The 26,683-nt window shown below is 47.3% G+C and overlaps 1 protein-coding gene across 2 annotated transcripts in view; it reads left to right on the top strand.

Moving 5' to 3' along the window:
* Nucleotides 1-26,683, top strand: part of SYN3 (synapsin III) — a 445,360-nt gene that overhangs the window by 360,597 nt on the left and 58,080 nt on the right. For both annotated transcript variants that reach the window (XM_066358238.1, XM_066358237.1), the window contains exon 7: nucleotides 640-702. In XM_066358238.1, coding sequence (XP_066214335.1) covers nucleotides 640-702 — 63 coding nt within the window. The remainder of the gene's footprint in view (nucleotides 1-639; nucleotides 703-26,683) is intronic.

Genomic DNA, 26,683 nt, shown 5'->3' with positions numbered 1-26,683 from the left:
CCCGGGTGTAACTGAAGATTGCGCAGGGCAGCCGCTCAGCACAGTGCCCTACAGGGTGTGCTCAATAAACGCTCGTGCCCACAGTGAGCATGGCCCCTATTATGGGGAAACATCACGGCCTGGCCTGGGGAGGGCTTGGGGGAGAGAATGAGAATTTCTAGGTATTTGAAGGTTTTGAGGGAAATGACAGAAGGCAGAGCTATAACATGAATAACAGAGCTGCCCTCCCTGAGTACTTACAATGTGCTTCACATGCCGTAACTCATATAATTCTCAGCAACCCTATGGGATGAGTACTCATCATGCCATTTTATAGATGAGGAAACTGAGGCACAGATCCATGTAGCAGCTTGTCAAAAGTCACACAGTCAGGATGTGAAACTGATTGGTTGATTTCCCTCTTCCATCTCTCCAGATTGGTGGGTGTCCCAGGCAGACTGGCTTTAAGGGCTTGAGCTTCCTTCAGAAGCCAGAAGTGTTGGCGTTTCGGGTGTCTTGAGTCACGCAGTAGGATGACCTCCTGTCGGAGCATTCTTGCGGGGCTTCCTGGTAGTATCAGGGGACTGACTCCTTGTGTAGCACAGAGCCTTGGAGAAGATGCTCTGGGAGGTAACCAGTGACCCCTCTGCTCTCTTTCAGCTCGCAGCCCCGCACTTCCCCGTGGTGGTCAAGCTGGGACACGCCCACGCCGGGATGGGAAAGGTAGGAGAACAGCTCCTATACTCACCTTAATGCTCAGGCAGCTTCCAGGAGGCCAGCCACCCTCTCTCTGTCCCCCACCAGCCCCACCTTAGCCCACCTGCCCAGAACAATGTTAGAGAAGCCCTCTCCTTCCCAGCCCACCTTCCTCTCAGCTCCCCTAGCATGGAACCTCTCTCCAGCCCAGGCCCCACTCTCCCAAACCCAGCCAGCACGGCTAATTGTTTCCTATGGTTGTGGCTTCAGGGTAATGAATGTAAAGCCTTTTGTAAGCAGTGATTCCCTTGTACCTTCACCATCTCCATGGCTACACTGTAAGCTTCTGTCTTTATCGCCTGCAGGGCTAACACCTAGAAGGTGGCGAATGCATCTGGCTCCATGGAGGAAGTCCCTGGAGTCAGTCAGCTTCTGCAAAAGTAAATAATGTTTTATACAGTCACTGCTGACATATTGGTCAGAATGCTTCAGTTGCAAATGGAGAAACCCAACTCAGTTTTGGGGGAGAGAGAGAGAGACTTCATTGGTTCAAGTTTTCAGGAAATCTGAAATAGTTCTTGGTAGACTAGGACAGGGCTGGATCCAGGAGCTCTGACGATGTGGTCTGAGTGCAGTGCTCTGTATCTCTTGACTCTGTCCATCTCTACTTGGTGTTTCTTCAGATAGTCAGCACAGCTATGGGTGGCCCACCAGCATCTCTATCTCTGGTCTCATGGGGGGACATTGACTAGCCTTGCCTGGGTTCCTGTGCCCACCCCTAACAAGCATGGAGATGTATTCAACCCCACTCAAAACATATGGGTCAGAGTCTCCAGAGGAATGGACATTTACTCCTAAGAAAGGGGGGTAGGGAAGTGGGGGAGTGTGGGAAGGGGAGGCTGCCTCTCAAACTTCTGGCACAAATAGGACCTCATGAGAGCATGTGGATCTCAGTGCCTGCTGCCCGCACTGGAGGGACCTGAGTCCAAGCATGAGGCCCAACACTCGGGGTCCAAGATAAAGGACAGCAGGACCCAGTAGAAGCCTTGTCCGGAGAAGGCCCACCCAGCCATGAATAATCGTGCACTTGGCATCTTGGGTCTTCCCTGCCCTCTCTGCCTCCTGCGTCATGACTTCCCACCTATATCCATTCCCTGCAGGCAGCAAAGAATGGCCAGAGCTCAGCACAACCCCAGCTCTGATCTTTGTATGAACTTGAGCGAGTTGCCATCTAACTTCCCTTAGCCTCCTCCTCTGTGGAAAGATGGCTAATAACCACCCCTCCATACACATCTCCCTAAAAAGTACACATCATGAGGACAGGAGCTTTCCCCTGCTTGCCTGCGGCTACGCCCTGTAACAGCCCCTGGTGCACAGTGGCCCCTCAGGTTGTTGGTGACATGGGTGGATGAGTGAACCCCTGTTCAGATACATCCCTGCGTCTGTTCCCCACGGCCTCTCCTCCCAACGCCTCAGATACACTGAGGCTGCCCTCCCTGTGTTCCCCAATAACTCCTAACCCAGCAGGCACATTTCAGTCCCCCTCTAAATCGACCTCTCTGTATCATTTAAAGCTGCCGCCATCCCTTCTGTCCCAAAGGGACAGAAACTTTCTCCAGTGAGCTCTCCTGGCTCTCCTCCTCTCTCTGTCTCTCTGACCACTTACTTCTTCAGTTTCCTTCAGGGGCCTTTCTTCCTGCTCCACTTTTAACTGTCCATTCCATCAGCACATGCTGTCTGAGTGTTCATCTATTCCCCTGTCTTCAGCAGCATCTACACGCCGACAGCCAGCCCCAATCGCATTTCCTATCCAGAGCATCAGGCTCTTATACCCAGTTCCTTCCTCCACCTCTTCACCTTGTCTCCCATGAAAACCTCAGACTCTCAACATCCCAGGCCAGGCCCATGATACTCCCAGACAGCCTGCTTCCCCTCCTCGTCTTCTTCCTCCCCCTCTTCCTCCTCCTCCTCCTCCTCCTCCTCCTCCTCCTCCTCCTCCTCCTCCTGTGATCATATCAGGAGCAGAAACCACCAATCCTCCCATTGTCTCAAAACATAAATCTGGGCGTCATCTCCACTCCTCCTCCCCGTCCCAATGGTCATCTAGCCTGGCCACTTGCCCATCATTAATGTTTCTCAAGCTTGTCCCTTTCTTTCCACCCCCTGCCATCATGTTGGACAATTCTGATAAAGTTAGAGGGTTCCCAAGAATTAAATTCTGTTTCTAAAGCTTAACATAATCCCAGGCAGGAAATAAAAGGAGGGAAATACTTAAAGAGACTGACACATGGTCAGGGTGGGGGGAGGCGACCACCTCTGAGGAACTCAGACCCAAAAGGGACTCCCAGAGCGTGCAAAGGAGAACACATCTCCAAGGATTGAGGGTGTCACCAGCCAGAAAAAACCGAGGTTCACAAAAATGCTGAGATCAAGGGAAAAGGGCTTTTCTCTTTCTGTTTGGAATGAGAAAACTATCAGGAATGGTCTGGGCATGCCGAGTGGGCAGATGATGTCACGTTCATGGCTGAAAGGGAGAGCAGCAAAATTGGTACCTTCTGTGATAGTTCCAGCTTCTCTCAGGAAGGGGGGCTGCCTGGAGTCAAGCAGAGCGAGCATTCTGAGGACGAAACTGGCAAGGAGGCTATCGATGAACCAACTCCGTGTTGCTGGAACTTCACCTAGGGCCCTGGGGATGACATCACGAACCCATCCTCAATTATATTTTGCTCCTTTTTTCATATATATTGATCGGTCCCTACTCTGTGCTGAGAATCAGAGGATGAATAGGACCCAGTCCCTGCTCTCAAGGAACTGGGGAGACAGTCACATAAATAATTAAGCATAATGTGTGCTGCAGGTCTGGTGGAAGGCTGAGTAAGGCGTATGGGAATGGAAGGAAGAGGGTTTTCATGTGGATTGAAGGAAGGAGCAAGGGCAAGGAAAGATGGGGAAAAACGTCCGCATCGGGGGAACAGACGGTGGTTTGGTGTGCCTGGTAATGTGAGGAGTTCTAAAACACAAGAAAGACTTGAAAAGAGGACTGCTACCCTCTTATGTTGAGATGAGAACAGTAGGTGTCACCAGGCACAGAAATCAGATACTATGCAGTTTGGGGAGCATTTAGGCAGGAGTTAATCATGGGGAACACCATGAGCTGTTTAGAAATCAAACTAGACCAGTGGTTCCTATGTGGGGGGAATGATTCTGCCCACCGCCAGGAGGCATTGGCCATGCTTACAAGCAATCCTGGTTGTCACAGCTGGGGTGGGAGAGGTTCTACGGGCATCTGGCATCTACGGGTGGAGGCCAAGGATGACACTGACCACCTTCCAGTGCCTAAGATGGTCCCCACCACAGAGGATTATGCAACCCCAATGTCAGCAGTGTCAAGGTTGAGAAACCCTGAAGAAAATGAATTTTCTTTTCTTTTCCCTTTGTTGAAAGTTTTGCTAGACTATAAACCAGAGGAAGCATTAGTTTATTATAGAGTTCAACATGCTTCAAAGTCAGTTCCAAAGAATTATAATTATAGTTATAGGTTTGGAAAACTCTGCGTTAACATAAATTTTATTGCAAAACTTCTCAGAGTCATAAATTTTGTTCATATACATTATAGGGATAACAGAACCTGAGAAAGTGAGCAGAATTTCCCAAGTGTCCCTGACCTCAGAGACTCTGACCGTTTCTTTAATGAGATGCTTGTCCTTTCATTAATTTGTGAAAACTCTTTGCATATTAGGCACATTAATGCTTTGTCATACTTTGCAACTATTTTTCTCCATTTGATAACTAGTTACATGTTCATGTTATTATTCATTATTTAACCATTAAGAAAATGTTTTAATGCAGTCAGATCTTTCCATCTTTGGGAGGCCTTATGTTATAATTGAAAAGGACATGAATTTGAATCCAGGTTACTCTATCTATCTGGTGTAAGACCATAGGTAAATTACTTAGCCTCTCCCCATCTTAGTTTCTTCTTATGTAAAATGGAGATAATAATAGAATTAACATCATAAGCTGTTTGTGAGGATTAAGAGACATTATGCATATCAAGCTCAATGCCTGAAACACAGTGGACATTCAATCAATATCAGCAGTCATTATGATTAAGAATGTTCAGACCTACTCCTAGGGCCCAAAATCCAACTGACGTCAATAAGGGAGATATGACTAAGCAACAGCATCTGTCAGAGACTTTATTTCGTTTGGCTACAAGTTCAGTATGAGTCAGATGAGTAAGAAGTAGCCAAAACCTCTAATACATAAATACCCAATAAATAGATGAAAATGGGCTCAATTTTCATTACTCATTAGGGAAATGCAAATTAAAACCACAATGAGATGCCACTATAGAACCACCAGAATAGTTATAATTAGAAAGATTAATAACACTAAGTGTTGATGATGACATGGAAAAGCTGGAACACACACACACAACGTTAGTGAAAGTGTGAATTGGTACAATTGCTTTGGACTACAGCTTGATATTATCCACTGAGCTGAAGTCACACAGAAGTTCTTTTAGGTGTGCTTAGCCTAAATGCACGCATGTGTGCACCGGTGTTTATGGCACCTTGTTCATAATTGCCAAAACCCAGATCTAGCCTCTATGTCCATTAATAATAAATATCTACATAAATTACAGCATATTCAGACAAATAGAAAATGTTCAACGATGAAGACAAATGAGCTACAACTATATATAACAACATCCGTGAATCTCACACACATCATTGTCAGATACAAAAGAATTCCTATTTATATGATTCCATTTATACAAAATCAGAAAACCACAGTGTTAAGTGGGATAAACATTTAGGCGATAACATTTTTTTTTAAAGCAAGAACGTTGTTGCCATAAAAGTATGGGCGTTGTCTTCGTGAGTGGGGAAAGAGTGCCCATTGGGATGAGGCAAAAGAGGGTGAAGGTACAGTTCTTGATTCGGGTGTTATGTGGATGTTCACTTTGTGATAGCTCACTGAACTGTCATTTCTATACCATGCAATTCTTTGTTATAGTTGAAAAGGGCAGGAATGTTCTAATTTGAAGTAAAATAAAGCTTGAAGAATGTCACCCACTCTTAGGACATATTAATGGAGATCTAATTAATACTTAGAGCATGTGCTGGTCAGTCTATGGCCAGAAGATTGTATTGGGTTCTGAGCTGAACATCAGTCCTGGGTGTTTGAGAGAGGCGTTGGCAAACGAGGACGTTCAGGGAAATTTGAACTGAACAGAAGGGAAGAGGCATCTAGCCTGGAAGGGCTAAAGACCGTGTCACCAGCATCTTCAGAAGCACAGAGAACTGTCATGGAAAGATAGACTGGACTGATTCTACACAGCATCTAGCAGGCAAAGCTGGGAGCAAATTTAGGGTGAAATGAATGTCAGTCATATTGCAGGAGCAACTTTCTGGCAATCAGAGGTGAGCACTGATGGAACGGACAGCCCTTTAGGTAGGAGGTTCTCATTAGTGCAGACAGAGTTTAGTAACAATGAATATTTAATGGACAGTTTCAAGAGAATCTAAGCATTGTGTGAGATTCTTAGCCTGAGATGTTTGAACCTCCTGTAACTGAGACAAATCTATGGATGTGGTATGAATGTTTTGGGGAAGAAGAGGGTCCAACAAGTTGTTTGGGGGTTTTTTCCAGCTTTTCACAGGGGGCCTGTGACCCTCCCAAAAGTTAAGATATCATGGAGATGATCCCTACATTATCTGAAAGAATGAAAATCCATGGTTTTAATCAATACTAAGAGCAGCCCATTGAAAGGAATGGCATAAAATTAAGTTACTGTCATCAGATTAGAAGTCAAGTTCAAGGCCAACTGCCAGTGTAGTGTGGGAGAAAGTTTGTAGAATCTGGAGTTAGGTTTTTGGTTTGAATCTGGGTTTACCATTTACTAGTAGTGTGTCCTTAGGCAAATTGCCTCATCACTCTGTGCCTCAATTTCCTCATCTCTAATTTGGACACAATACTCTCTCTCTGGAGGTTGTAATGATGATAGAATAAATCAGTCAAGGTTTCAGAAGGTGCCTGGTAAATGCTTAGTGACTGGGCATTTTTAAATCCACCGCAAATATAAATGCTCTGATTATGTGACTGCTTATCTCAACAGCGTCCCTGGGAGAGAGGGTGATAACAAACTGACCCCACCCTGGGAGTCACCTTATCCTTATTTCAGACATTCAGGATTTGAGTCCCAGCATCTCACTTAGAAGATAAGCACGTAAGGCCTGGGGAGGAAAAGGGTCCTTGCACAGAAGGAGCATCTCCAAAAACAAGACAGGAAGGGAAAGAAGGACCTTGGAGATTATTTAGCCCCATTCGAGATAAGAACAGTAATAATGATAATCACCACAGTAGTATTAAATGCTAATGCTCTCCAGGGTTTACTCAATGCGGGCTTTGCGCTCAGGGCTTTCTTTATACATACTCATCACTGAGTGCAATCCTCAGAACCACCCTAAGAGGAAGATACTATTGGAATCCCCACTTAACCGATGAGGAAACTGAGGCACAGGGAGGAAGTGGTGGAGTTGGGGTACAGGCAGTCAGATGCTAGTCCCTGAACTAAGAGAGGTGAAGGGCATATTCATGGTCACGGGTTAATGAGCCCAGACCCAGGTAGCCTAACACTTCTCCCTGCATGCCCAGGGTTTGTTGTCCTGAAAGGAGCCTGGAGTGGTGAATGACAGGGTTGAGTCACCCCTGCAGACAGCCTGTCTGTTCTGGGAGGCCAAAGTGGCAGCTCCGACACACGATGTTTCCACCAGCCCAGGCGTCTTGCACACCCCTGCTTGGCCAGGGCTGCCGCTGTCATCAGCTATGGGTGACCTGGACTCCGGTCCCTTCTCTCAGGCTGACTCACTCAAGGAGATTTCCTGGCACCATCGCTTCTTAAGTGGGAGTAGGTAGCCCAATAACATGGCTAGGGAGAGGGAGGGCTAGAAAATGAGCAAATGGAGGAATGGAGCCCAGGGGAGCCGTTAAGAAATCAAAGCTTCCCCAGCATCTGGGAGCCTGCCAGAGAGGAGCGTCACTCTTTAATGCTCAGCAGAAGCCAAGGCAAGTGAGAGCGAGGGAGAGGCTCCAGCCTGCAAGGTGTTCCAGGGAGGCCGTGGTCAAGGTCCCCGCCAAACTGAAGAAGAGGAAGGGACCCACTCCCACTCCACTGCCCTCCCTCTCAGCTCCCGCCTCCTACGTGTCCTCTCTCATCTTCCCTGCCACTCTGTTTAGATGACTACGGTCCTCATTTTTTTTTCTCTGCTTCTCTTGAGCTAAGTGAGCCCTTGGGAGGGGAATCTATCCATCTTTTACACCTTAATGAAAATTTTAGGTACTGTGCTCCCTTCTCAGCGATTCCAGTGCGTGGATTTTGTAGTACACATTCACCTACTCGCTAAAGTTTGTTTGTGACCCTCAAAATCAATTCTCACCCCTATTCATGGTCAGTTACAGATGTGTGCAGAGCAGCAAATAATTGGGGTCACCGACAGGCAGTTCCCGTGGTCGGACAGGTGTGCCCTGCCTTCCGGTTCCAGCCCCCCAGTGAGGAACCTTTGTTTCTCATGCACTCATAAACTAATTACTAAAGAAAAAGGGGCCCTGACCTCTTCTTCTTTAGTAACTAATTTATTTGTGCCATGAGATGAAAATGGTTGTATTTAGTCAGGGGCACTGACCTTAGTAATTAGTGTGTGTTTGTGCCATAAAAAAAAAAAGGTTGAAAATATAAACAAGTATCCTCTTCTCATTCCACAGAGTGCCACACTTGCACATTCTTGTGCTTTCTGTTGGTGGTTTCATCATATACAATACCCCCCAGGTATAGTGCTGAAGTTGCTGTCTAGAGTTTCTAAGGGCAAGAAGGCTGTGATGAGCCTCATGGAGAAAATATGGGTGTTAGATAGAAGCTTTGCTCAGGCACGAGTTACAGTGCTGTTGTCTGTGAGTGCGATGTTAATGACTCAACAATATATATTAAATAAAGCGCCTTTGAACAGAAACAGTATATTTTAAACATAGTCTTTAAAAAACAGAAACACAGAATAAGGTTAGGTATTGACTGGTCGATGAAAATGTTGTGACCAGAGGCTTAAAGGAACCTAGCCCTGTCTTTCCCTTAGAAGCAATGACTCAATATTCATTAATTCAGTGTTTACTGAATCAACTTTGTGAGCACGTGTGTGCGTGTGCACATGTGTGTGTGTATACTATTTGTACGGTCAATATAAGAAATAACCAAATCCATAGAGAATTTTTGTAAGACTTTAGTTGAGCCAAACGGATGGCAATGCCAGGGAGCAAAGTCTCAAATGCTGCGGAGAACGAGTTTTGCAAAATCTGTTACACATGTGGAATGAAGGAGGGAAAGTAAGGCAGAGTGTGTGGAGGTGGCAGAAAGCAAGGCGGGGCTCAGGTTACAGGAGAGTTAGAAAGATTATATGCTCTCTTAAGCAGTGGTCCCCAACCTTTTTTGGGCCACGGACAGGTTTAATGTCAGAAAATATTTTCATGGACCGGCCTTTAGGGTGGGATGGATAAATGTATTGCGTGACCGAGACAAGCGTCAAGAGTGAGTCTTAGATGGATGTAACAGAGAGAATCTGATCATTTTTAAAAAATAAAACATCAGCCCTGGCCAGTTGGCTCAGTGGTAGAGTGTCAGCCTGGCGTTCAGGAGTCCCGGGTTCGATTCCCGGCCAGGGCACACAGGAGAGGCGCCCATCTGCTTCTCCACCCCTCCCCCTCTCCTTCCTCTCTCTCTCTTCCCCTCCCATAGCCAAGGCTTCATTGGAGAGAAAAAAAAGTTGGCCCGGGTGCTGAGGATGGCTCCATGGCCTCTGCCTCAGGCGCTAGAATGGCTCTGGTTGCAACAGAGCGGTGCCCCAGATGGGCAGAGCATCGCCTCCTGGTGGGCGTGCCAGGTGGATCCCGGTTGGGCGCATGTGGAAGTCTGTCTGACTGCCTCCCTGTTTCCAACTTCAGGAAGATACAAAAAATAATAATAATAATAATAATAATAATAAAAATAAATAAAAAATAAAACATTGTTTAGACTTAAATATAAATAAACAGAAATAATGTAAGTTATTTACTCTTTCTCTGCGGACCGGTACCAAATGGCCCATGGACCGGTACCGGTCGCAGCCCGGGGGTTGGGGACCACTGCTCTTAAGGGTGGTTACACCTTTTCCTCGGAAGGGTCTGGAAAAGAGAATTACTTCTGGCATTTCAGAGGGGTGTTAACCTAAATGCACAAGAACAATGAGCAGGATTTAGTTAAACCTTTTACCAAGGGGGTTAGGCCTGGGGCATGACTGTCCACCAGGACCTGCCCAGTTAGGAATTAATGGTCAGATTACCCTGTGAGGTTACTTTCAGTCACTGAACTTGTTCAAACCCCTTTTTCCATTCATAGTACATAGAGGTGTGTGTGCGTGTGTGTGTATGTGTGTGTGTACATCACACACATAGTCTATAAAGAATCCTAAAGATCTCAAAATGTCATGATTCTGAGCAGAAAAAAGCAAACTAAAAGAGTCATTTTATGACTCTGCCTTGCCTGATGTTTGTCATTTGAAGGCAAATCACCTGGTTTGTTCATTTGTTTTTCTTATAAGGGTCGACGGCTAAGATCTCATAGAACTGGCCTTTGGTTTAAGGCTAAGTACTGGCAGTACTTTCCCTGCCAGTGCCCACATCCTTGTGCCATCCTTGGTTCCCTGGAAAGGGCGCTGGTCTGGGTTCAGAGACCTGGGTCGGACTGCCAGCCCCATGCTCTGTGCGGCCGGCAGTATCCACGTGGGCAAGTCATTTAAGCATAAATACAGTGCGTCAAGTATACAAATATGCATGATTTTCCTTACCCAGTGACATCAAACAGCCAGTGAGTAAGCATGCATTAAAATGTATGGGAGGTGGGTTGGTAAAGCAAAGAAGACGAGCTTTGGACTTGGACCTCCCTGGGTTCCGATCTGGGCTCTGCCCTTTGCCAGCGCTATGACCTTGAGCGAACTCCATAACTTCTCCAGGGTAACTCAAATCAGATGAAGTGGGATGAGCAAAGGAATAGAAGGAGGGCATTAACAATTCCTGAACACTCCTCACCAGGATACATGTCTTACACATCTCCTCTAACCTTGAGAGGGTTCTTTTGCCCACGGTCACAGGTAACTCCTGGTCACAGGATCCAAACCCAGGTCACTGGTCCTTCAGCCCTTGTCTTCCTGCTGCCTGGGACGTTTGGGAATGCCCCGGTGGAATCATTTCTTCCCATTATAAGGCGACCAGCCAACTTTAATTGGAGAGTTGATTTATAAAGAATTTCGCAGGGCTCCACCCAAGAAATTTGTCAGTACCTTGGAGACCAGCCTGACCTTTGCATATGAACCGCTCTTGTTGGGTGGACTGACCTCACCCCAGGCCTGAAGCCAAGACTGGGAATGCCAGCGAATGAGAGGAAGAAAAAGAAGACGATTGCCCCTGGCCTGTGTTTCAAACAGGGCGTGCAGCCCCACCACCTACGAGTCCCATTTCGTCCAGAGGGACAGAATTCATCTGACAGACTCATCTGGAAAGAATAAAGGACCTGATCTTGTGTGCACTGACCACACGACACCTCCGTAAACAGCAGAATATTTTTGAACTGGCACACGTTGGGAAGGAGTTTGATTTCCTGAAACAAGCAGAGGCCACCTGCCTCACCGGGGCCACAGCGCAGGGCAGCCCCCGCCGTGCTTCCTGGAAGGGACAGCAGCCACGCCTCTGGCTCCTTGGAGGGAACTCCATGTGGGGGCAGCTGGCATGGCTGCTGACAGGTGGCAGTGGCAGGGTTGTCTGTGGGGAAAGCCAGAGACAGATTGTTACATTTTGGAGTGCACATGTGTGCGCGTGTGCACGTGCGTGTGTGTGCATGCGGGTGTACGCATGTTTCAGGACAGGGTGAGCAGACCTCTGAAACACAATTATCAGCAGCATCTTCTAATAAACAAGGCACTCTGGCAGGCCCTGTCCCTTGCCTCGACTCCTGGCCTCCCGCCCGGGAATCCTGCACACAAACACCCAGTCCTGCAGGAGGAGGCAGGGAGATGGATGCAAGGGAGACACTGTGGTGGGACCGCGAGGGCACTTCAGGCTTTCCTGGGTCATGACATTCACTCCGTCATAAGTGGTTGTGCTTAAGAGGATTCTGTGGGTTCAGTGGAAGAGGCTGCGAACAGCTGAAAAGAAGAGCCTGGGGCCCCCAGATTCGGATTCACAAAGCCTGAGGGCGGCCAGCCTGGGAGCCTGCATTTCTAGCAAGGTCCCAGGTGATGTCAGTGCTGCTAGTCCATGTCAGCACGTCGTGCTGGTCACACTGGCCAGGGGTCGGCACCCTTTTCCTGTACAGAGTCAGATGATATATCCTTTAGGCTTCCAGGCCAGATGGTCCCTGTTGCAACCACTTGACCCCAGCATTTCAGTGTGAGAGCAGCCCTGGACATCCATCCGTTAATGAATGACAGCGGCTGTTCCAATGCAGCCTGATTGGCAGACGCTGAAATCTAAATTATGTATTATTTTTACATGTTGTGGAATATCATTTTTTCAGGATTTTTTTTCCATTCATTTAAAGATGATTCTTCACTCGTGAGCTACACAAAAACTGGCATTTACCCTCAGGATGTTGTCTACAGACCCCTGCTCTGCGCCACCTTATACTCTGAGCCCTGCCCTGCCGGACTGTCAGCTTGCCGGGGGCACGAGCTGCACCCACTGACTCCACTCCCCTCCCAGTCTGGCCCGCGCCCTGGCACCCTGCTCAGCGTGCTGGCGCCTGGGAAGCTCAAGTGTTGCTTTTCAGAGCTGACACTTGTCAGGTGCCTCCCTTTCCTTCCATTCAAACTCATGGCCACACAGTAACTCTATCAACATGTGGGCAAAGGAATCAGTGACCCGGGAGCTCAGTAACAACAGAAGGAGTTTTGATTTATTAAAGGGAAGAGCCAAGGAAAGGAACCAGCAAACTGATAAGCCAGATGATGAGGCAGTTCCCTAAACATTGCACCAAAGCCTCCGCCGTTCCTACCACTTCCCACCACCCCTGCCAACCCCTGGCAACACGTGACCCTGGCAGCCAGGGCAAGGACATCCTTTGAGCTCTGAGTCTCAGCATTTAGAAAAATTGGAGGAGGGCCAAAGACTGTTGAGAATTTAAGGCCAAGGGCTCTTATATTAATTCAACAAACTGATGGATTTGGTGCCTAGCTGTTCTGAGTTAGGGACTCAGTAACTATTTATTGAATATTTTGGCAAATACTTATGATTTTTCACATTGGTTATGTGCAATGAAGGACTCTTGGTTAAGATCCAGAGGTGAAAAAGACATGTATCCTGAATGCAGAAAGTTTATAGGCAAAGGACCCAGGCTCATGCTGGACTACAGTCTAGTGCAGGGCTTAGCAAACTAACACCCACAGGCCAAATCCAGCCTCCAACCTGGTTTTGTCAATAAAGTTTTATTGTAACACAGCCCTGCTCATACTGTATACATATGGTCTATAGCCGCTTTCACACTAAAAGGTTAGAATTCAATAATTATTATAACCTTCAAAGCCTAAAATATTCACCATTGGACTGCTTACAGTGCAATGCTTTCCAAAAATTTGGATAGCATTTGGAAAACCATAATAATTAATACATTTTCCCTTGTCACCTGATTCCCAGATATTAGATAGAAAGATAAATTTGAAAGAACATTTTCCCTTTATATGTGCAAGGAGTTTTGATATAATCTACTGCATCCTATCATTTTTTAAATGTTTGTTGTGACCCATTAAATTGATTGGATGACCCATTTCAAACCCACATTTTGAAAATTTCTGGTACACTGAAAAGCAAATCATGTTTATGCATTCATTCAAGAAATAACTAATGAGTGCATTCTACACACCAGGCACTATTCTAAGCACAGGAGCTATAATAGTGAATACCACAAAGTCTCTGTCCTCACGCAGCTTACTTCCTGTGGGGGAGGCAGATGATAAAAGAATGAACAAAACTGCAATATGTTGGATGATGAGCAGGGCTCAAAAGACAAAAGAAACAGAATAAGAGGGACAGAGTGTGATAAGAGTGTGACCAGGGAAGCCTTTCTGTGAGGCAACATGTGAAGGAAGGAGAGAGTGAGCCATGTAGATAGACATAGAAAGAAGAGCATGACAGCAGAGGGAGCAGCATGCACAAAGGCCCTGGGGCAGGAGCCACCTCCATACATCTTAGGAACAGGCAAGTGGCCAGTGGGGCAGGGTGAGTGTTTGAGGTAAAAAGTGGTAGGAAGTAAGACTGGAGAGTTGGGGAGAAGTGGATAGAAGAAGACCATGTAGACAACTGACTACAATCAAAGTGGAATGAAGTAAACCTTAAAGCAGAAATATAAGCCAAGTGCTAAGGAGGGAGACCAGATAAAATTGAACCATGATAGAGGGGAAAATCTTCATTGATACTCATTTATCCAAAATACAAGTCCTGTGAGTGTGTGTAGTCACTGTGCTGAGTCCACAGACAAACGTGGGCCCTTCTTCCCAGAGGCAAACCTTGGCAGGCATTTTGGTACCCCCAGCTGACGCTAAGGCAGAGCCAGTGCTTCAGGGCTTTGGGCCAGAGTGAGACCTGGACAAGTAAGTGAGCATGAGGAAAAGTCAGAGCCAGATTCTAGATGCAGTTGACACTGCACTCTAGAATTTGGACTTTGTCTTCTAGGTAAGAGAGAGACTCACTGGTGGGTTTTAAGTAAAGAAGGGACAGTGGGGATGACATGGTTGGATTTATAAGGCAGGCAGTGTGAGAATAGAGGAGAGGAGTGGGAGCAAGGAGGGGAGTTTAGAGCCTCTGGTACCCATTAGGAAGAAACTGTGGCTTTTCAGAAAAGAAATAAGGGTTTGAACCCAGACAGGAGCTGAAGCAGTGAGGAATGAGATCAGGATAAGTCAAGTGACATGAGAAGAACAGACTTCATAGAACTGAGGGACTAACTGCATGTTGGGCAGAAGAAAATTGAGAGTGTGATGACTCCATTCAATGAAATATGAAATCAAGGACAGGCTTGAGGGGAAAGAGCACTGCAGTTTTGTTTTGTTTTTTGTTTTGTTTGTTTAGGTGAGATGAGGTGTAATAGAGAGACAGCCTCCCACATGTGCCCTGACCGGGATTCACCTGGCAACCCCATCTGGGGCCAATGCTCAAGTACAGAGCTATTTTTAGCACCTGAGCCTAATACGCTCGGACCAACCAAGGCACTGGCTGTGGGTGGAGGAAGAGGGAGAGAAGGGGGAGAGGAAGGGAAAGAGAAGCAGATGGTCTCTTCTATGTGCCCTGACCGGGAATTGAACCTGGGACGTCCATATGCCAGGCCAACACTCTATCCACTAAGCCATCAGCCAGGGCCAGCACTGCAGTTTTTAACAGGTTAAGTTTGATGTACCTGTGAACAATAACAATAATAGTTGCGCACCATTTATTGAGCCCTTACTAGGGGTCAGGCCCTGTGCCCATCACAACAGCTCTCTGTGCAGTAAGTAATCTGATTATCCCCATTTTGAAGATGGGAAAACTGAAGCTCAGAGAAGCTAAGGAAGTGGGAAGAAGGGTGATTATCTGTTATCATCATCCAGGTCGCATAGAGCTGGGCACATGCTGAGTGCTCAGAAAATGGCAGTGGTGTTATCTTCTTGCCGCTGTGAGAAGGAAACACAAGTCAAGTCTGCAGAGAGGGGAATTATTCATATTTAGTAGCTCAGTGTATATATAGATGTATATATAAATGCCTTGGTATGTGTGTGTATATATATCATACATCTCTATCGCTAGACCCCTATCCAGATCCAGTCTATTGCTGCTTTTTATTTTTGGCTCTCTAATTAAGGCATCTCAAATGCCTTTTGATCTTACCCATTCCGAGCCCTATCCCATGCCTACTCCATAATTACTTTATAAATAAATTTCTTCTCCCAAAGTTAATCTCAGCCCACTTGCCTTTGTTCTGGTCTGTGAAGTAAATTGTGTTGCTGGCCATGCAGCCAGAGTAGGTTTATTCTTGTGGAGAGAAGGGGAACTTTATTTATTTATTTTTTGCGATAGCTCCTCTCGCCTGTCCCGGTGCCAAATAAACAAAGCTGCTATTCATTTCGACATCACCCCGTCTCTGTCGTGCCCGGAGTCCTTTTATCAGCACAGCCTCTCGGACTGTCTCTCTGAGAGCCTGCAACAGCAAATAAGAATGTTCCCAAAGTGAGTGCTGAGAAAATGGAACCCATTTAACGAGGCCGCAGAGAGGAGGAGGTGGTTGCTCTCCTGGTGAGTGTCGGAGCAAACATTATGTTTAACGTCGTGGTTGGAAAACGCTGGCTTCTCCCATGTGGCCTCAGCAAAAAGTGTTAGCCGACCCATCAATAGTTTGTGACTCAGGGGCAATGCGCTGAGGCAGCTGGAAAGAAAACTTAGAATCAGGCCACCCTCTCTCCCCAAGGCCTCATCCTCATGCCTGGATCCAGTGACTTGGCTGCCACGGCCCTGCTCTCTGGCTGCCACCCCTCAGTAGCAATGCTTACTCCACTGTGTCCCATTCACAGACTCCCAGATATCAGGTTGAAGGTATGGAGCCCAACCTTCCACCCACTGGTGCCTCACTAAGGACCTGGCCTTACTCTGTGGACTCTGAGCCTTCTGTCCAATGAGCCATGAAAACACTCAGTATATAAACCAGGTCCATGTGAAGCAGCTTCAAATTAAGGGAGATCTACAGTCCTTCCCGACTGGTCTCTTACATGAGTCCACCCACAAAGAAGATACCCCTACAGTTTCTCTGAGATATCTCAAGACTCTAGGGAGTCCAGACTGACCAGGTGGTGGCGCAGTGGATAGAGCAGTGACCTGGGATGCTAAGGACCCAGGTTGGAAACCCCAAGGTCACCGGCTTGAATGAGGGCTCACCAGCTTGAGCACATGCTCATCCAGCTTGAATGTGGGAACATAGACATGACCCCATAGTTGCTGGCTTGAGCCCAAAGGTTGCTGGCTTGAAGCCCAAGATTGCTGCTTAAGCTCAAAGTCATTGGCTTGAGCAAGGGGTCACTGGCTTGGCTGGAGCCCCCGGGTTAAGGCACATATGAGAAAGCAATCAGTGAACAACTAAGGTGCCACAACTATGAGTTGATGCTTCTCATCTCTCTCCCTTCCTGTCTGTCTGTATCTGTTTGTCTGCTTGTCTGTCTGTCTGTCTCTCTTGCTAAAAAAGAAAAAACAAAGACTCTAAGGAGTCCAGTTTGAAAAGAGTGTCTAACAACCACACTTGGCATCCCTTTGTTCATTTACTCATTCAGAAAAAATAGTTTTCAAACACCTACTACGTGCCACGAGCCAGAGATACCGTGGGAAATATAACAGACAAGTTTCTGCTCTCGCAGAGCTTATATTGGGGGTTAGGGGGGATATTGACAGCTACAAGATAATCTGAGACCATAGGTACAAGAAAGAACATGAGAGGAGGTGAAATCATAGAATGTGACTGGGGAGTGTACAAGCTGCTTTAGATTGGATAATCAGAAGAGGCCTCTCTGAGGAGGTGATAAGGAAACAGGGACAAGGAGAAGAATCTAGCTACTTGCCCACCTGCAGAAAGAGATATTCTGGCAGCGAGAATAACAAGTGCAAAGGCCCCGAGGCAGCAAGGGGCTGGTGAGTTTCCGAAACTGGGAGAGAAAGTGAGGCAGAGGCAGTCAGGGGTGAGGTCAGCAGGATCAGCAAGGCCAAGGCTTGCTGGCCCTTACAGGAGCACATTTATGAAACTGTGGTGGGCATGGGTGTTGTTCTGATGTGTTTTTGGTGTCCACCCATCATGGTGATTTGGTTTCCTGTTGAAATAATGAAACTGGTACACATGTCTCCCTAGTAAAGCAAAGGGCACTGTGACGGGGCGCTGGAAGTCCTGACTTTTCGGAAGTTCCTCTCCCCCCTCCCAGGTTTCCTTCTTCCTTTTCCTTTTCAAAAGCTGCAGCACCAGAAACGAAGTGACCTCATCCCTCAGGGGGCCAGGGGACTTCATTCTTCCTTCTGTCTTATGACTTGACTAGGTGACATCAGAACACTCCAATGAAATCCCACGTGGAACTTGACATTATAACAGACAGAAAAGTAATAATATATGAGCTGTCACTTTATTCCATAACTTTTCATTTGCAACCCTCATCATCAAGTCCACCGACGAACACAGAGGGTCTCTTGATGAACTTGGCCGTGTGTCAACCTCAGCACCCAGTTTACCTTTACGGCTTTTGTCTGTGGAGAGCTCAGTTTTGAGAAAATCACGTGTGTTTCACCAGCTGGCTCTGCAGTCTCAGGTTACTCTCCAAATAAACCAAGATGGGAGGGAGCCTCACTCTGAGCACACAAAAAAGAGCTGCCCAGACGGCCCCAGTGAATGTGTAGCAAACTTTTGTGTGTGTTTCTTTTTTTCAGATGCTTTACAATCAAGCTTCTAAAAAACTTTTTTAAACAATCTGTATTATGCATTTATTAGGTTAGAATGTAAGTATATGTTCTCTGCTGGGTTAGCATGCCCCTTTAAAAAAAATAAGGGTGGACAGATTTGATAAAGAACAGGAAATCATGTATGTAAAGCTTTTAAATCTTTTTACAATGTAATAATCAAACATTTGTGGCAACAATTCAAATCCTTTCATGGGACATTGAAAAGCAGTCAGCATCATACATGGTCTCCCGCCAGTGGTGTGCTGGTAGACTGGCTCTCTGGGCAGGGGGTGGGGAGCCCTAAGTCATAGTGTTTGCCAATTTCTGGGGTGTAAATACTTCCACTGTGGACAATTTCAAGCTAGCAATGGTTTAATAGATGGCTTGCAAAATTTCCAAATATTTCACAATTGCTTCTCATGAGCCAGTGTGAGCCAGCTCGAGGACACTTCTGTTTGCAACCCTCATATGTAGTTGGTGTTTCTGGGTGGAGCCCCCGTGCAAGCCTTCACCCAAAAACCAACGATGCAGTGGCACCCAAGGCCCTGGAACCTTTGGCTGGAGCTGAGGAGGGGCAGTTAGAATGGGGTAGAGAACAGGGGAGCAGAAGCACAGGAGCTGGAGTCCCTTAGTACAGGGACTGGTTTCTTGTCAGAAAGGTCCAGAGCATGACCCCAGGGACAGTCATGATGACACCTCCTGAAGCAAGATCCTCCAGAGCCCACCTGTATTTTACACAATTGAGATCATACCTTGGGATGTCTACCCCTTGGGGCTCGTTCTTCTAAACCCAGCTGAAGTATCTCAACCCCTTTGGAACCTTCTCTGTCTTGCCCCGGCAACTGTGACTACTGCCCTCCTGCCCTCCTTTGAGCCAGCTCGGGACCTAGCATGGATCTTTCCTCTTGCACCATCTGACTGGCCTGCTGTTCTCCATCAGCTTAATGGTGTTCTAGCCTAATCCTTGAGAGAAGACACCATGGTTGGAACCCCAGTACTCAGCATAGGCCCTGGTATTTTGTTAATTTACTCAACAAATATTAATTGAGTCCCTCCTGTGTGCCAGGCAGTAAGATTACAGTAGAGAACAATACAGAGCCTCTGTCTTCCTAGGGGTGTTGATTCTAGAAGACACTCAGTACGTGTGAAATTATTGTCTCACAATCCCCTGTGATCACTGCTCTTAGGAAGACTAGGAGAGGAGAGCTTTCATTTTTTTTTTTTAACCCTGGCATAGAACCCACACAAAAATAGAGCCACCCTTTATAGTCTTTGTTTTTTAATAGACTTTATTTTTCTCCAGAAATTTTAGGTTCACAGAAAAATAGAGCATAAAGGACAGAGATTTCACCTCCACCCCCACCCCCCCACCCCCTCGCCCCCCTGCCACACATGCACGGCCTCTTCCATGATCAACATCCCCCACCAGGGTTGTATATCTGGTTTTTTGTTTTTGTTTTTTTGTATTTTTCTGAAGTTGGAAACGGGGAGGCAGTCAGAAGACTCCAGCATGCATCCGACCAGGATCCACCTGGCATGCCCACCAGGGGGTGATGCTCTGCCCATCCAGGGCATTGCTCTATTGCAACCAGAGCCATTCTAGCGCCTGAGGCAGAGGCCATGAAGCCATCCTCAGCACCTGGACCAACTTTGCTCCAATGGAGCCTTGGCTGACGGAGGGGAAGAGAGAGACAGAGAGGAGGGAGAGGGGGAGGAGTAAAGAAGCAGATGAGAGCTTCTCCTGTGTGCCCTGGCCAGGAATCAAACCTGGGATTCCTGCACGCCAGGCCGACGCTCTACCACTGAGCCAACCGGCCAGGGCCTGTATATCTGTTTTAATTGATACCTTTTATTTGCTGCTTAAAAGAAATGAGCTATTAAGTCATGAAAAGACATGGAGGAAACTTAAGTGCATATTACTAAGTGAAAGAAGCCAATCTGAAAAGACAACATAAAGGGAGTCCTGGGGTACAACAGTCTCAACATAAGGCTTTTTGAGTTTACAACGTTCACTCTCATAAAAACTTAAAAAAAAAACAATGAGTGAGTGAGTGTTTCAGCTTATGCTGTTAGCGGCATACTTCCAAGACAATGTGAGCAAACTACACCGCTCACAAAAATTAGGGGATATTTTAGAGCTCCATATTCATTTTGAAATATCCCCTAATTTTTGTGAGCAGTATAGTTTGGTCGCACACAGCAGAAGAATACACAGTAATGCGGCATATGAGTGAGGGAGGAAGTTGGCATCCCCCACTATACTTACCTACACCATTCTAGACTATTAAAAGCACAAGTGTTGTGTTTGTGTTAGGCAAGGGTGTGTTTTGACTTACACCAAAATTTGAGTTATGTCACTGTTGTAGGAACGGAACTGTGTCATAACCCGAGGATCCCCTGTACTATGATTCCAACTCTATGACATGCTGGAAAAAGGCAAAACTACAGAGACAGTACAATGATCAGTGGTTGCCAGGGCTTCGAGGGGAAGAGACGTGAACAGGCAGACCCAGCAGACTTTCTGAGGGCGGTGAAAGTATTACATATGATACTAGGACCGTGGGCACTTGTCACTGTACATTTTTCAAAATCCATAGATTCATTCTCTTGATTTTTATTTTTTTTAATTATGACTCTGGGATAGGTGAAGGCCTATTCATGTCCTGTTGTCACAGACTGGGGGTTGTAGGGAGAGGCTGCTGGTTATGTGTTTATCTATTGTAACCCATTAATATCTTAGGCTGAGTTGTTTCATGGGTTATGCAGCTCTGGGAGGAAGGAAAACATGTGAAGTAAGCTTAGAATTTTCTGGAAGACAGAATGAGAAAGAGGCCGAGGGCTCTGCCCCTCAGCAGCCAGGGCCCTGTGTGACTCTCGCTGCTGGGATGGGGACAGCTCCCAGATGAGCCCAGGGCCAGCCGTTCCCACTGCCTGCTGGTCATTCTGGGCTTTGGGGATCAGAAGGAAAAAGACATGATAAGGAAAAGGAGGAAATAGAGCCCCTAAGCCCAGGAGATGGAGTGGACTGCAGTCATGCTTTATAACAACCCAGAGGTCACCTGCTCTGTTATTAACCCAACAGTTTTAAAACAACTCCCATTCACACACACTTGTCTTCTCTCTATGCTTAAATACATGTATTTTGAAATGACACTTTATGTTACTATCATAAAGTATAAGTTGTGTGGGCCAGAAACTTTTTCCTCATACACATGGAAACAAACATCTGTTGAAGCGTCAGTGTTCCTGGTGTGCCCTCTCAGTCACCCAGTAGGCCACCAGGGTCGTGCACGCTGCACTGTGGCTCACTGGTAGAGGGCAGGTGGCACCCCTGTTGCTGAAAAGACTCGGGGCCAGTCTTGGTTCTTGATTTATGAGGAGCCCTAGGCAGGTCACCTGCCCCTCACGATGTGTCACTTGCCTCATCTACAAAAGGAGAGGGTTGACCAGATGCCCTCTCAAGTGCTTTCACACCCTGAGGCTCTGAGTGGTTTGTTTTGTAAATGTAGAGTCATGAAGGCAGCACACCCATGGCAGAGTTCTCAACACCCTGCACTCTCCCCTCCCTCCTCAGCTTCCCCCACCACCCTGTTACATCACCCCCTTCCCTACCAGGCAGGGCTACCTGCCAGAGAAGCCTGCTTCGCCCCAACCCTAACTTAAAGTTAAGTTTCTGAATTAGAAGAAAAACACCCCAATGTTTTCAAACCTCAGCACGGTGCTCTCAGTCCTTTAACTTGGATGAAGTAAGTGGTGCCCTTTGCCAGAAAGTCACATCCCAACACTCACACACACACATACACACAAATTGCTTTATTGTTTTGGGGAAATGTTTACAATGACCTTTATAATCTCAATATTTTACAGGAGAGACAAGGAGTCTACCTAGGCATACCCTGGCAGGGTCCCCATGCAGGGAAGCCCCCCCTTCTGGCTATAGATAGACATCTCCCAAGTCCTGCAGGAAAGTCAACAGGTTTCCAAACGCCCCCAAAATGACGATGTGTGGAGGGAAGGGGGTTACATACCATGTTTCATCGCCCACAGAATCTGCATGTGAGCATGATTGGGCCCAGCATTGCTGTACAGAACACACCCTCCACAGAGCCCCTGGTAAAACCACCTTACAGACGGCTGTGAGAGAGGCTCCCCGAGCCCAGACAATATGAGCCAGTGGGGCCAGAAAAGGAAAGGAAGTTGCTTGAATTCTGTTAGTGTGTATTGCCCTCTACAAAATCTCTAGATATCTTATCCATAAAGGGGCTTAGAGTTCATGACACACAGCTAATGTTTGCAACTTTGGGCCAGGCACTGTTCAAATTGTTTACATGGTTTCTCTCTCTAAATCTTCATGGTAACTATGAGCAACGTGCTATTATAAGCCTCATTTCACAGATGAGAACATCGAGGTTTAGAGAGGTTAAGAACTTTCTCAAGGTTGCACAGCTAGTCCGAGGTAAAGCCTGCTTCCCAAACCCATGCTCGAAGCAATACCTTCTATTTGTGGGGCAGCGTGTACTTTTTAGAACTCTTAGCATGTAATAATAACCGTCACTTAGAGAAACGGACAGATTATAGGTAGATTAGATAGATAGACATAGACATAAAGATACAAATTCTAGTCCTCCCATCCCCATGAGAATGGGCATAAATATTATCATCTCCATTTTACCCATGAAGAAATTGAGCCCCAGAAAAACTGAAGAACTCAGTTCAGACTGTGGTATTTGTATGTGCCTGATAAGCCAGGATGTGAACCTAGATCAGCCTGACCCCACAGTCTGCCTGAAGAATTTCATCTGATTTTTCTGACGACTTTGTGACTTGAGAGGCAGGGAAGGAGTGTGTTGTAGTAGAGCCCAGATCCTGTTAAGTGGAATTCCACAAACTTAGCCTGATCAGATTCAGGAGGTCCCTAAAATTTCAATCAACACACAGTAGTACTTTCTCTATCACCCTCTCCTGCTTGTGTTTTTCAAAGCACCTACAAACTAGCTGTTTCCTACCTACTTGTTACCTCTTTATCTACCCATCTATTTAACCATTTTTTTATCTGTCTGCTTCTTTATTCTCTACTCCCCCCCAAGTAGAATATTTTCTTGTCTGTCTTGTTTATTACCATATCCTTTGTGCCTAGCACAGTGCCCTCAATAAATATTTGTAGACTAATCAGTGAGCATATGCTCAGAATTAAATGAAGAACAAACACCCCAAGTGGTACAGAGCCTTGTGGAAATTCAGAGGAGCAGGGAGAAACTCCTATGAGCTGGAGTGAACCAGAAGGGCTTCCTGGAGGGGACTATTGGCTTTAGGGTTTTCATGGGTGAGTAGATATTAGATAGATGAGCAAAGAGAGCATCCCAGGAAGGAAAGAGACCAGAGCAGAGGCACAGAGAGCACAGGCTGGCATCTCCTAGGACCATGAGACAGAGCTGCCTCCAAGCAGCTGGAGCCTCAGGAAGAGCCTAACAGCTTGTCCTTCTCTTCAGGAGCTTGAATCATCCAGAGGACTTTCTTTACTTATGACTGCCTAGTCCCCTCTGGAATGGGGGGTCATCCTCCTTAGCAGCTCCCACACACACACACCTCCACCTGTGCACAAAGTGGCCATGGCTCTGGCCCAAGCTGGGGCTGACAAGTGAGGAAGGAGGGAAGGGGCACCCATGTCCACAGGGGCTCCACAAACATGTTCTTATTGTGCTGGTCAACTTGGGAATACAGAGAAGTAGCAGCAGCGGGCTCCGGGCCCAGACAATCTTCCCATTCCGTGGCTTTATGACCTCAGGTTGCTCACATGCCCTCTCTGAGCCTCATCAGTCCCACCCAGGGATATGCAGATGGTATTTCCTACCTCCATGACTTCAAGATCAGTACCCACTGTCCAGAGCAGCCATCCTCTCCTGGGGCCACACAGTGGGCCACGTGAGCTCCACTTATGGAATGTTGTACTTCATGTCCAAGGCTGCTGAACACGACTGGGGGAAAATCCCACCACTGATCTGGTGCTGCAACTACAAAGACATCGTCTCCAGCTTCTATGGGGCCCCCCTGGGTCCTCCTGGCTGAGTTTTCACATCTACCCCATCGGCCATCTTTCCCATCCCCACTGTGGAGTCTCTAGAACCTCACTGCTCTCTACGAGTGCCATGTCCTTCCCCCAAAAAGAGAACGCACGCCCCATCACAGAACGGGAGCTCCAGCTCCCTGAAAACCTTCATTGACACTGACAGCCACCCCCATGGCCTTCTGCACTCACTCGCAGACCCTGTCTTGCATCTTTGCCCTCCCTCACACCCTCCTGCCCTGGCTCAGTGCTGTCTTTTCTCCTACTCAGAATTGGTTTTACCTCTGAGCTCTGGTTCCCATTTTCACCCCTCTCCTCTGGGGCGTGGCTACCTGGGCACCCACCCCTGGTTCCTGTGCTGCTTCCAACGGGCACCTTGTCAACATGACACATGTTCAAGTCTCACCTGGATTTTAAAAGACGTGTGTTTGCACCAAGCCTGTATGCCTTTCCTCCCCTGTTTTTTCAGCCAAGTTTCTTAAAGATGAGCGTGCAGTGCTGTCTTCACTCGCGCTACAGCTCCCTGAATCAGCTCCCACCACTCCCCAAAACTTGATCCAGCAACAATCATTCATGCCCTCCAGGTGAACACATCTAATAAAATCTTCAGCCCGTTGGCTTGCTCCATGGCCATTTGTCACTGTTTATTTGTCCCCTGAAGGTTCTGGAACCCTACTGTCACCCACCATTCCTGCTTTCTCTCCACACTCCCTTCACCTCCTTTGCAGCCCCTCCCCCACCCCTCTGCCCGTATGCCCCAAGGTTCCATCCTGGCCCCTCTCTCCTCCTCGCTGTACACAGATTCCTCATGCCTGCACTGTCCACTGTGGTGGCCACTAGCCATGAGTGCCCGTTGAGCTGTTGACATGCGACTCGGTCGAGATGAGCTGTGAGTGTGACACAGACATCCAATTTCTAAGACGTGGAGTCCAAGGAAAGAGGATATACCATATCTCGTTCATAAAGTTTATAGAGATTACAAACAGAAATTATTTTTAAAATGTATATGTTGGGTTAAATGAAATATATTCTTAAAATTCATTTCACCTGTTGTTGTTGTTTTTAATGTGGCTACAAGAAATTGTAGAACAATACATGTGGCTCTAGTATGTGTTTTAATGTGGCTACAAGAAATTGTAGAACAATACACAGTCACCAGTATCGCAGTGACGTCCAAAGCAATTCAGCATTGTGATAAGGAGGGTAGTCCAGGAACTCCGCTGTCTGGGCTGGAATCCCAGCTCTGCCTCTGACTAGCTGAGTAGCCTCGAGCAAGCTTAGAACGATGCCTGGTGCCTGGAAGGCACTGGATGAAGTTAGCCATCTTATAGAGGCAGCCTGCACCGCAGTTACAGCTGGGAGCTCTTCAACCAGGCTTCTGGGTAGGTGTCCTTCTCCTCTGCCCCCAGCTGTGCAACCGTGCAGTTACTCAGCCCTCCCTGAGCCTCATTTTCCTCACCTGCAACATGACAGGAGTCCCAGCGTAAAGGACTCCTGGGAATGGCTGCCACATGGTCAGCACTCAGCAAACGACTCTCGTGTTTGGCTGCCCTGATATCCACCACAAGCAGTTTTTCTTTTTAAAAAAATATTTTTATTGACTTTATTAGGGTCACACTGGTTAATTATGTAGGTTTCAAGTGTATAATTCTATAACACCTCAGCTATGTATTGTAGTCTGTGTTCACCACCCCAAGCCTAGTCTCCGTCCGTCAGCATTTACTGCCCCTCTACCTCTCTGACCTCCCCCACCCCCTTCCCTCTGGTAACCACCGCTTTGTGGCCTGTGTCTACAAGTTTGCATTTTCCTTCCCCTCTCTTCCCACTGCCTCCAGTCAGCTGTGCATCACCTCTGGCCTAAGCCTCAGCAATCACAGCCTCCTGGCGGGCCCCTCCCATCCATTTTCCACAACGTCAGCTAAAGAGTGAGTCCTAAATCCTAGAACTGCTACATCCCCCCCCCCCCTGCCCTAAATCCAACAGAGCTTCACGGTGCACACTGGTAAAGCCCGCAAGACCCACCAGGATCCCCCAACTCCCCCGGGGTCCTCTCTCAGCACAGGCCTCCGCACACCCAGTGCTCGGGCCACGGCAAGCCCGTTCGGTCCTAAACAGGCCAGGCTGTGCCCTACTCCCCCACCTTTCCCTTCCTCCAGCATCTCCCATGAACGCCCACGGCCATGTCAGACTCAGCTACACCAGACTCAGCTCAGGTTCAAGAGTTCCCTGAACTTCCCCTCACCCCTCAGTGGATGTGAGCACCCCCCCCCCCGATCTGCGCCCCACGGGGCCTGTACGGAGTTCTGTGCGTAGCTGCCCCACCTGCACTCATGCACTCCCAGTTGGCATGCCTGCTTCTCTTACAAGCCGTGCACATCTTAGGCATAGTGATGAAGGTGATTACGTTATGAGAGTGTGCCCTGTGCC

This window comes from Saccopteryx leptura, chromosome 1 (genome assembly GCF_036850995.1).
Source record: "Saccopteryx leptura isolate mSacLep1 chromosome 1, mSacLep1_pri_phased_curated, whole genome shotgun sequence".
NCBI lineage: Eukaryota > Metazoa > Chordata > Mammalia > Chiroptera > Emballonuridae > Saccopteryx > Saccopteryx leptura.
The sequence above is the reverse complement of the archived record's forward strand: the minus strand, read 5'-3'. Positions and strand labels throughout refer to the sequence as shown.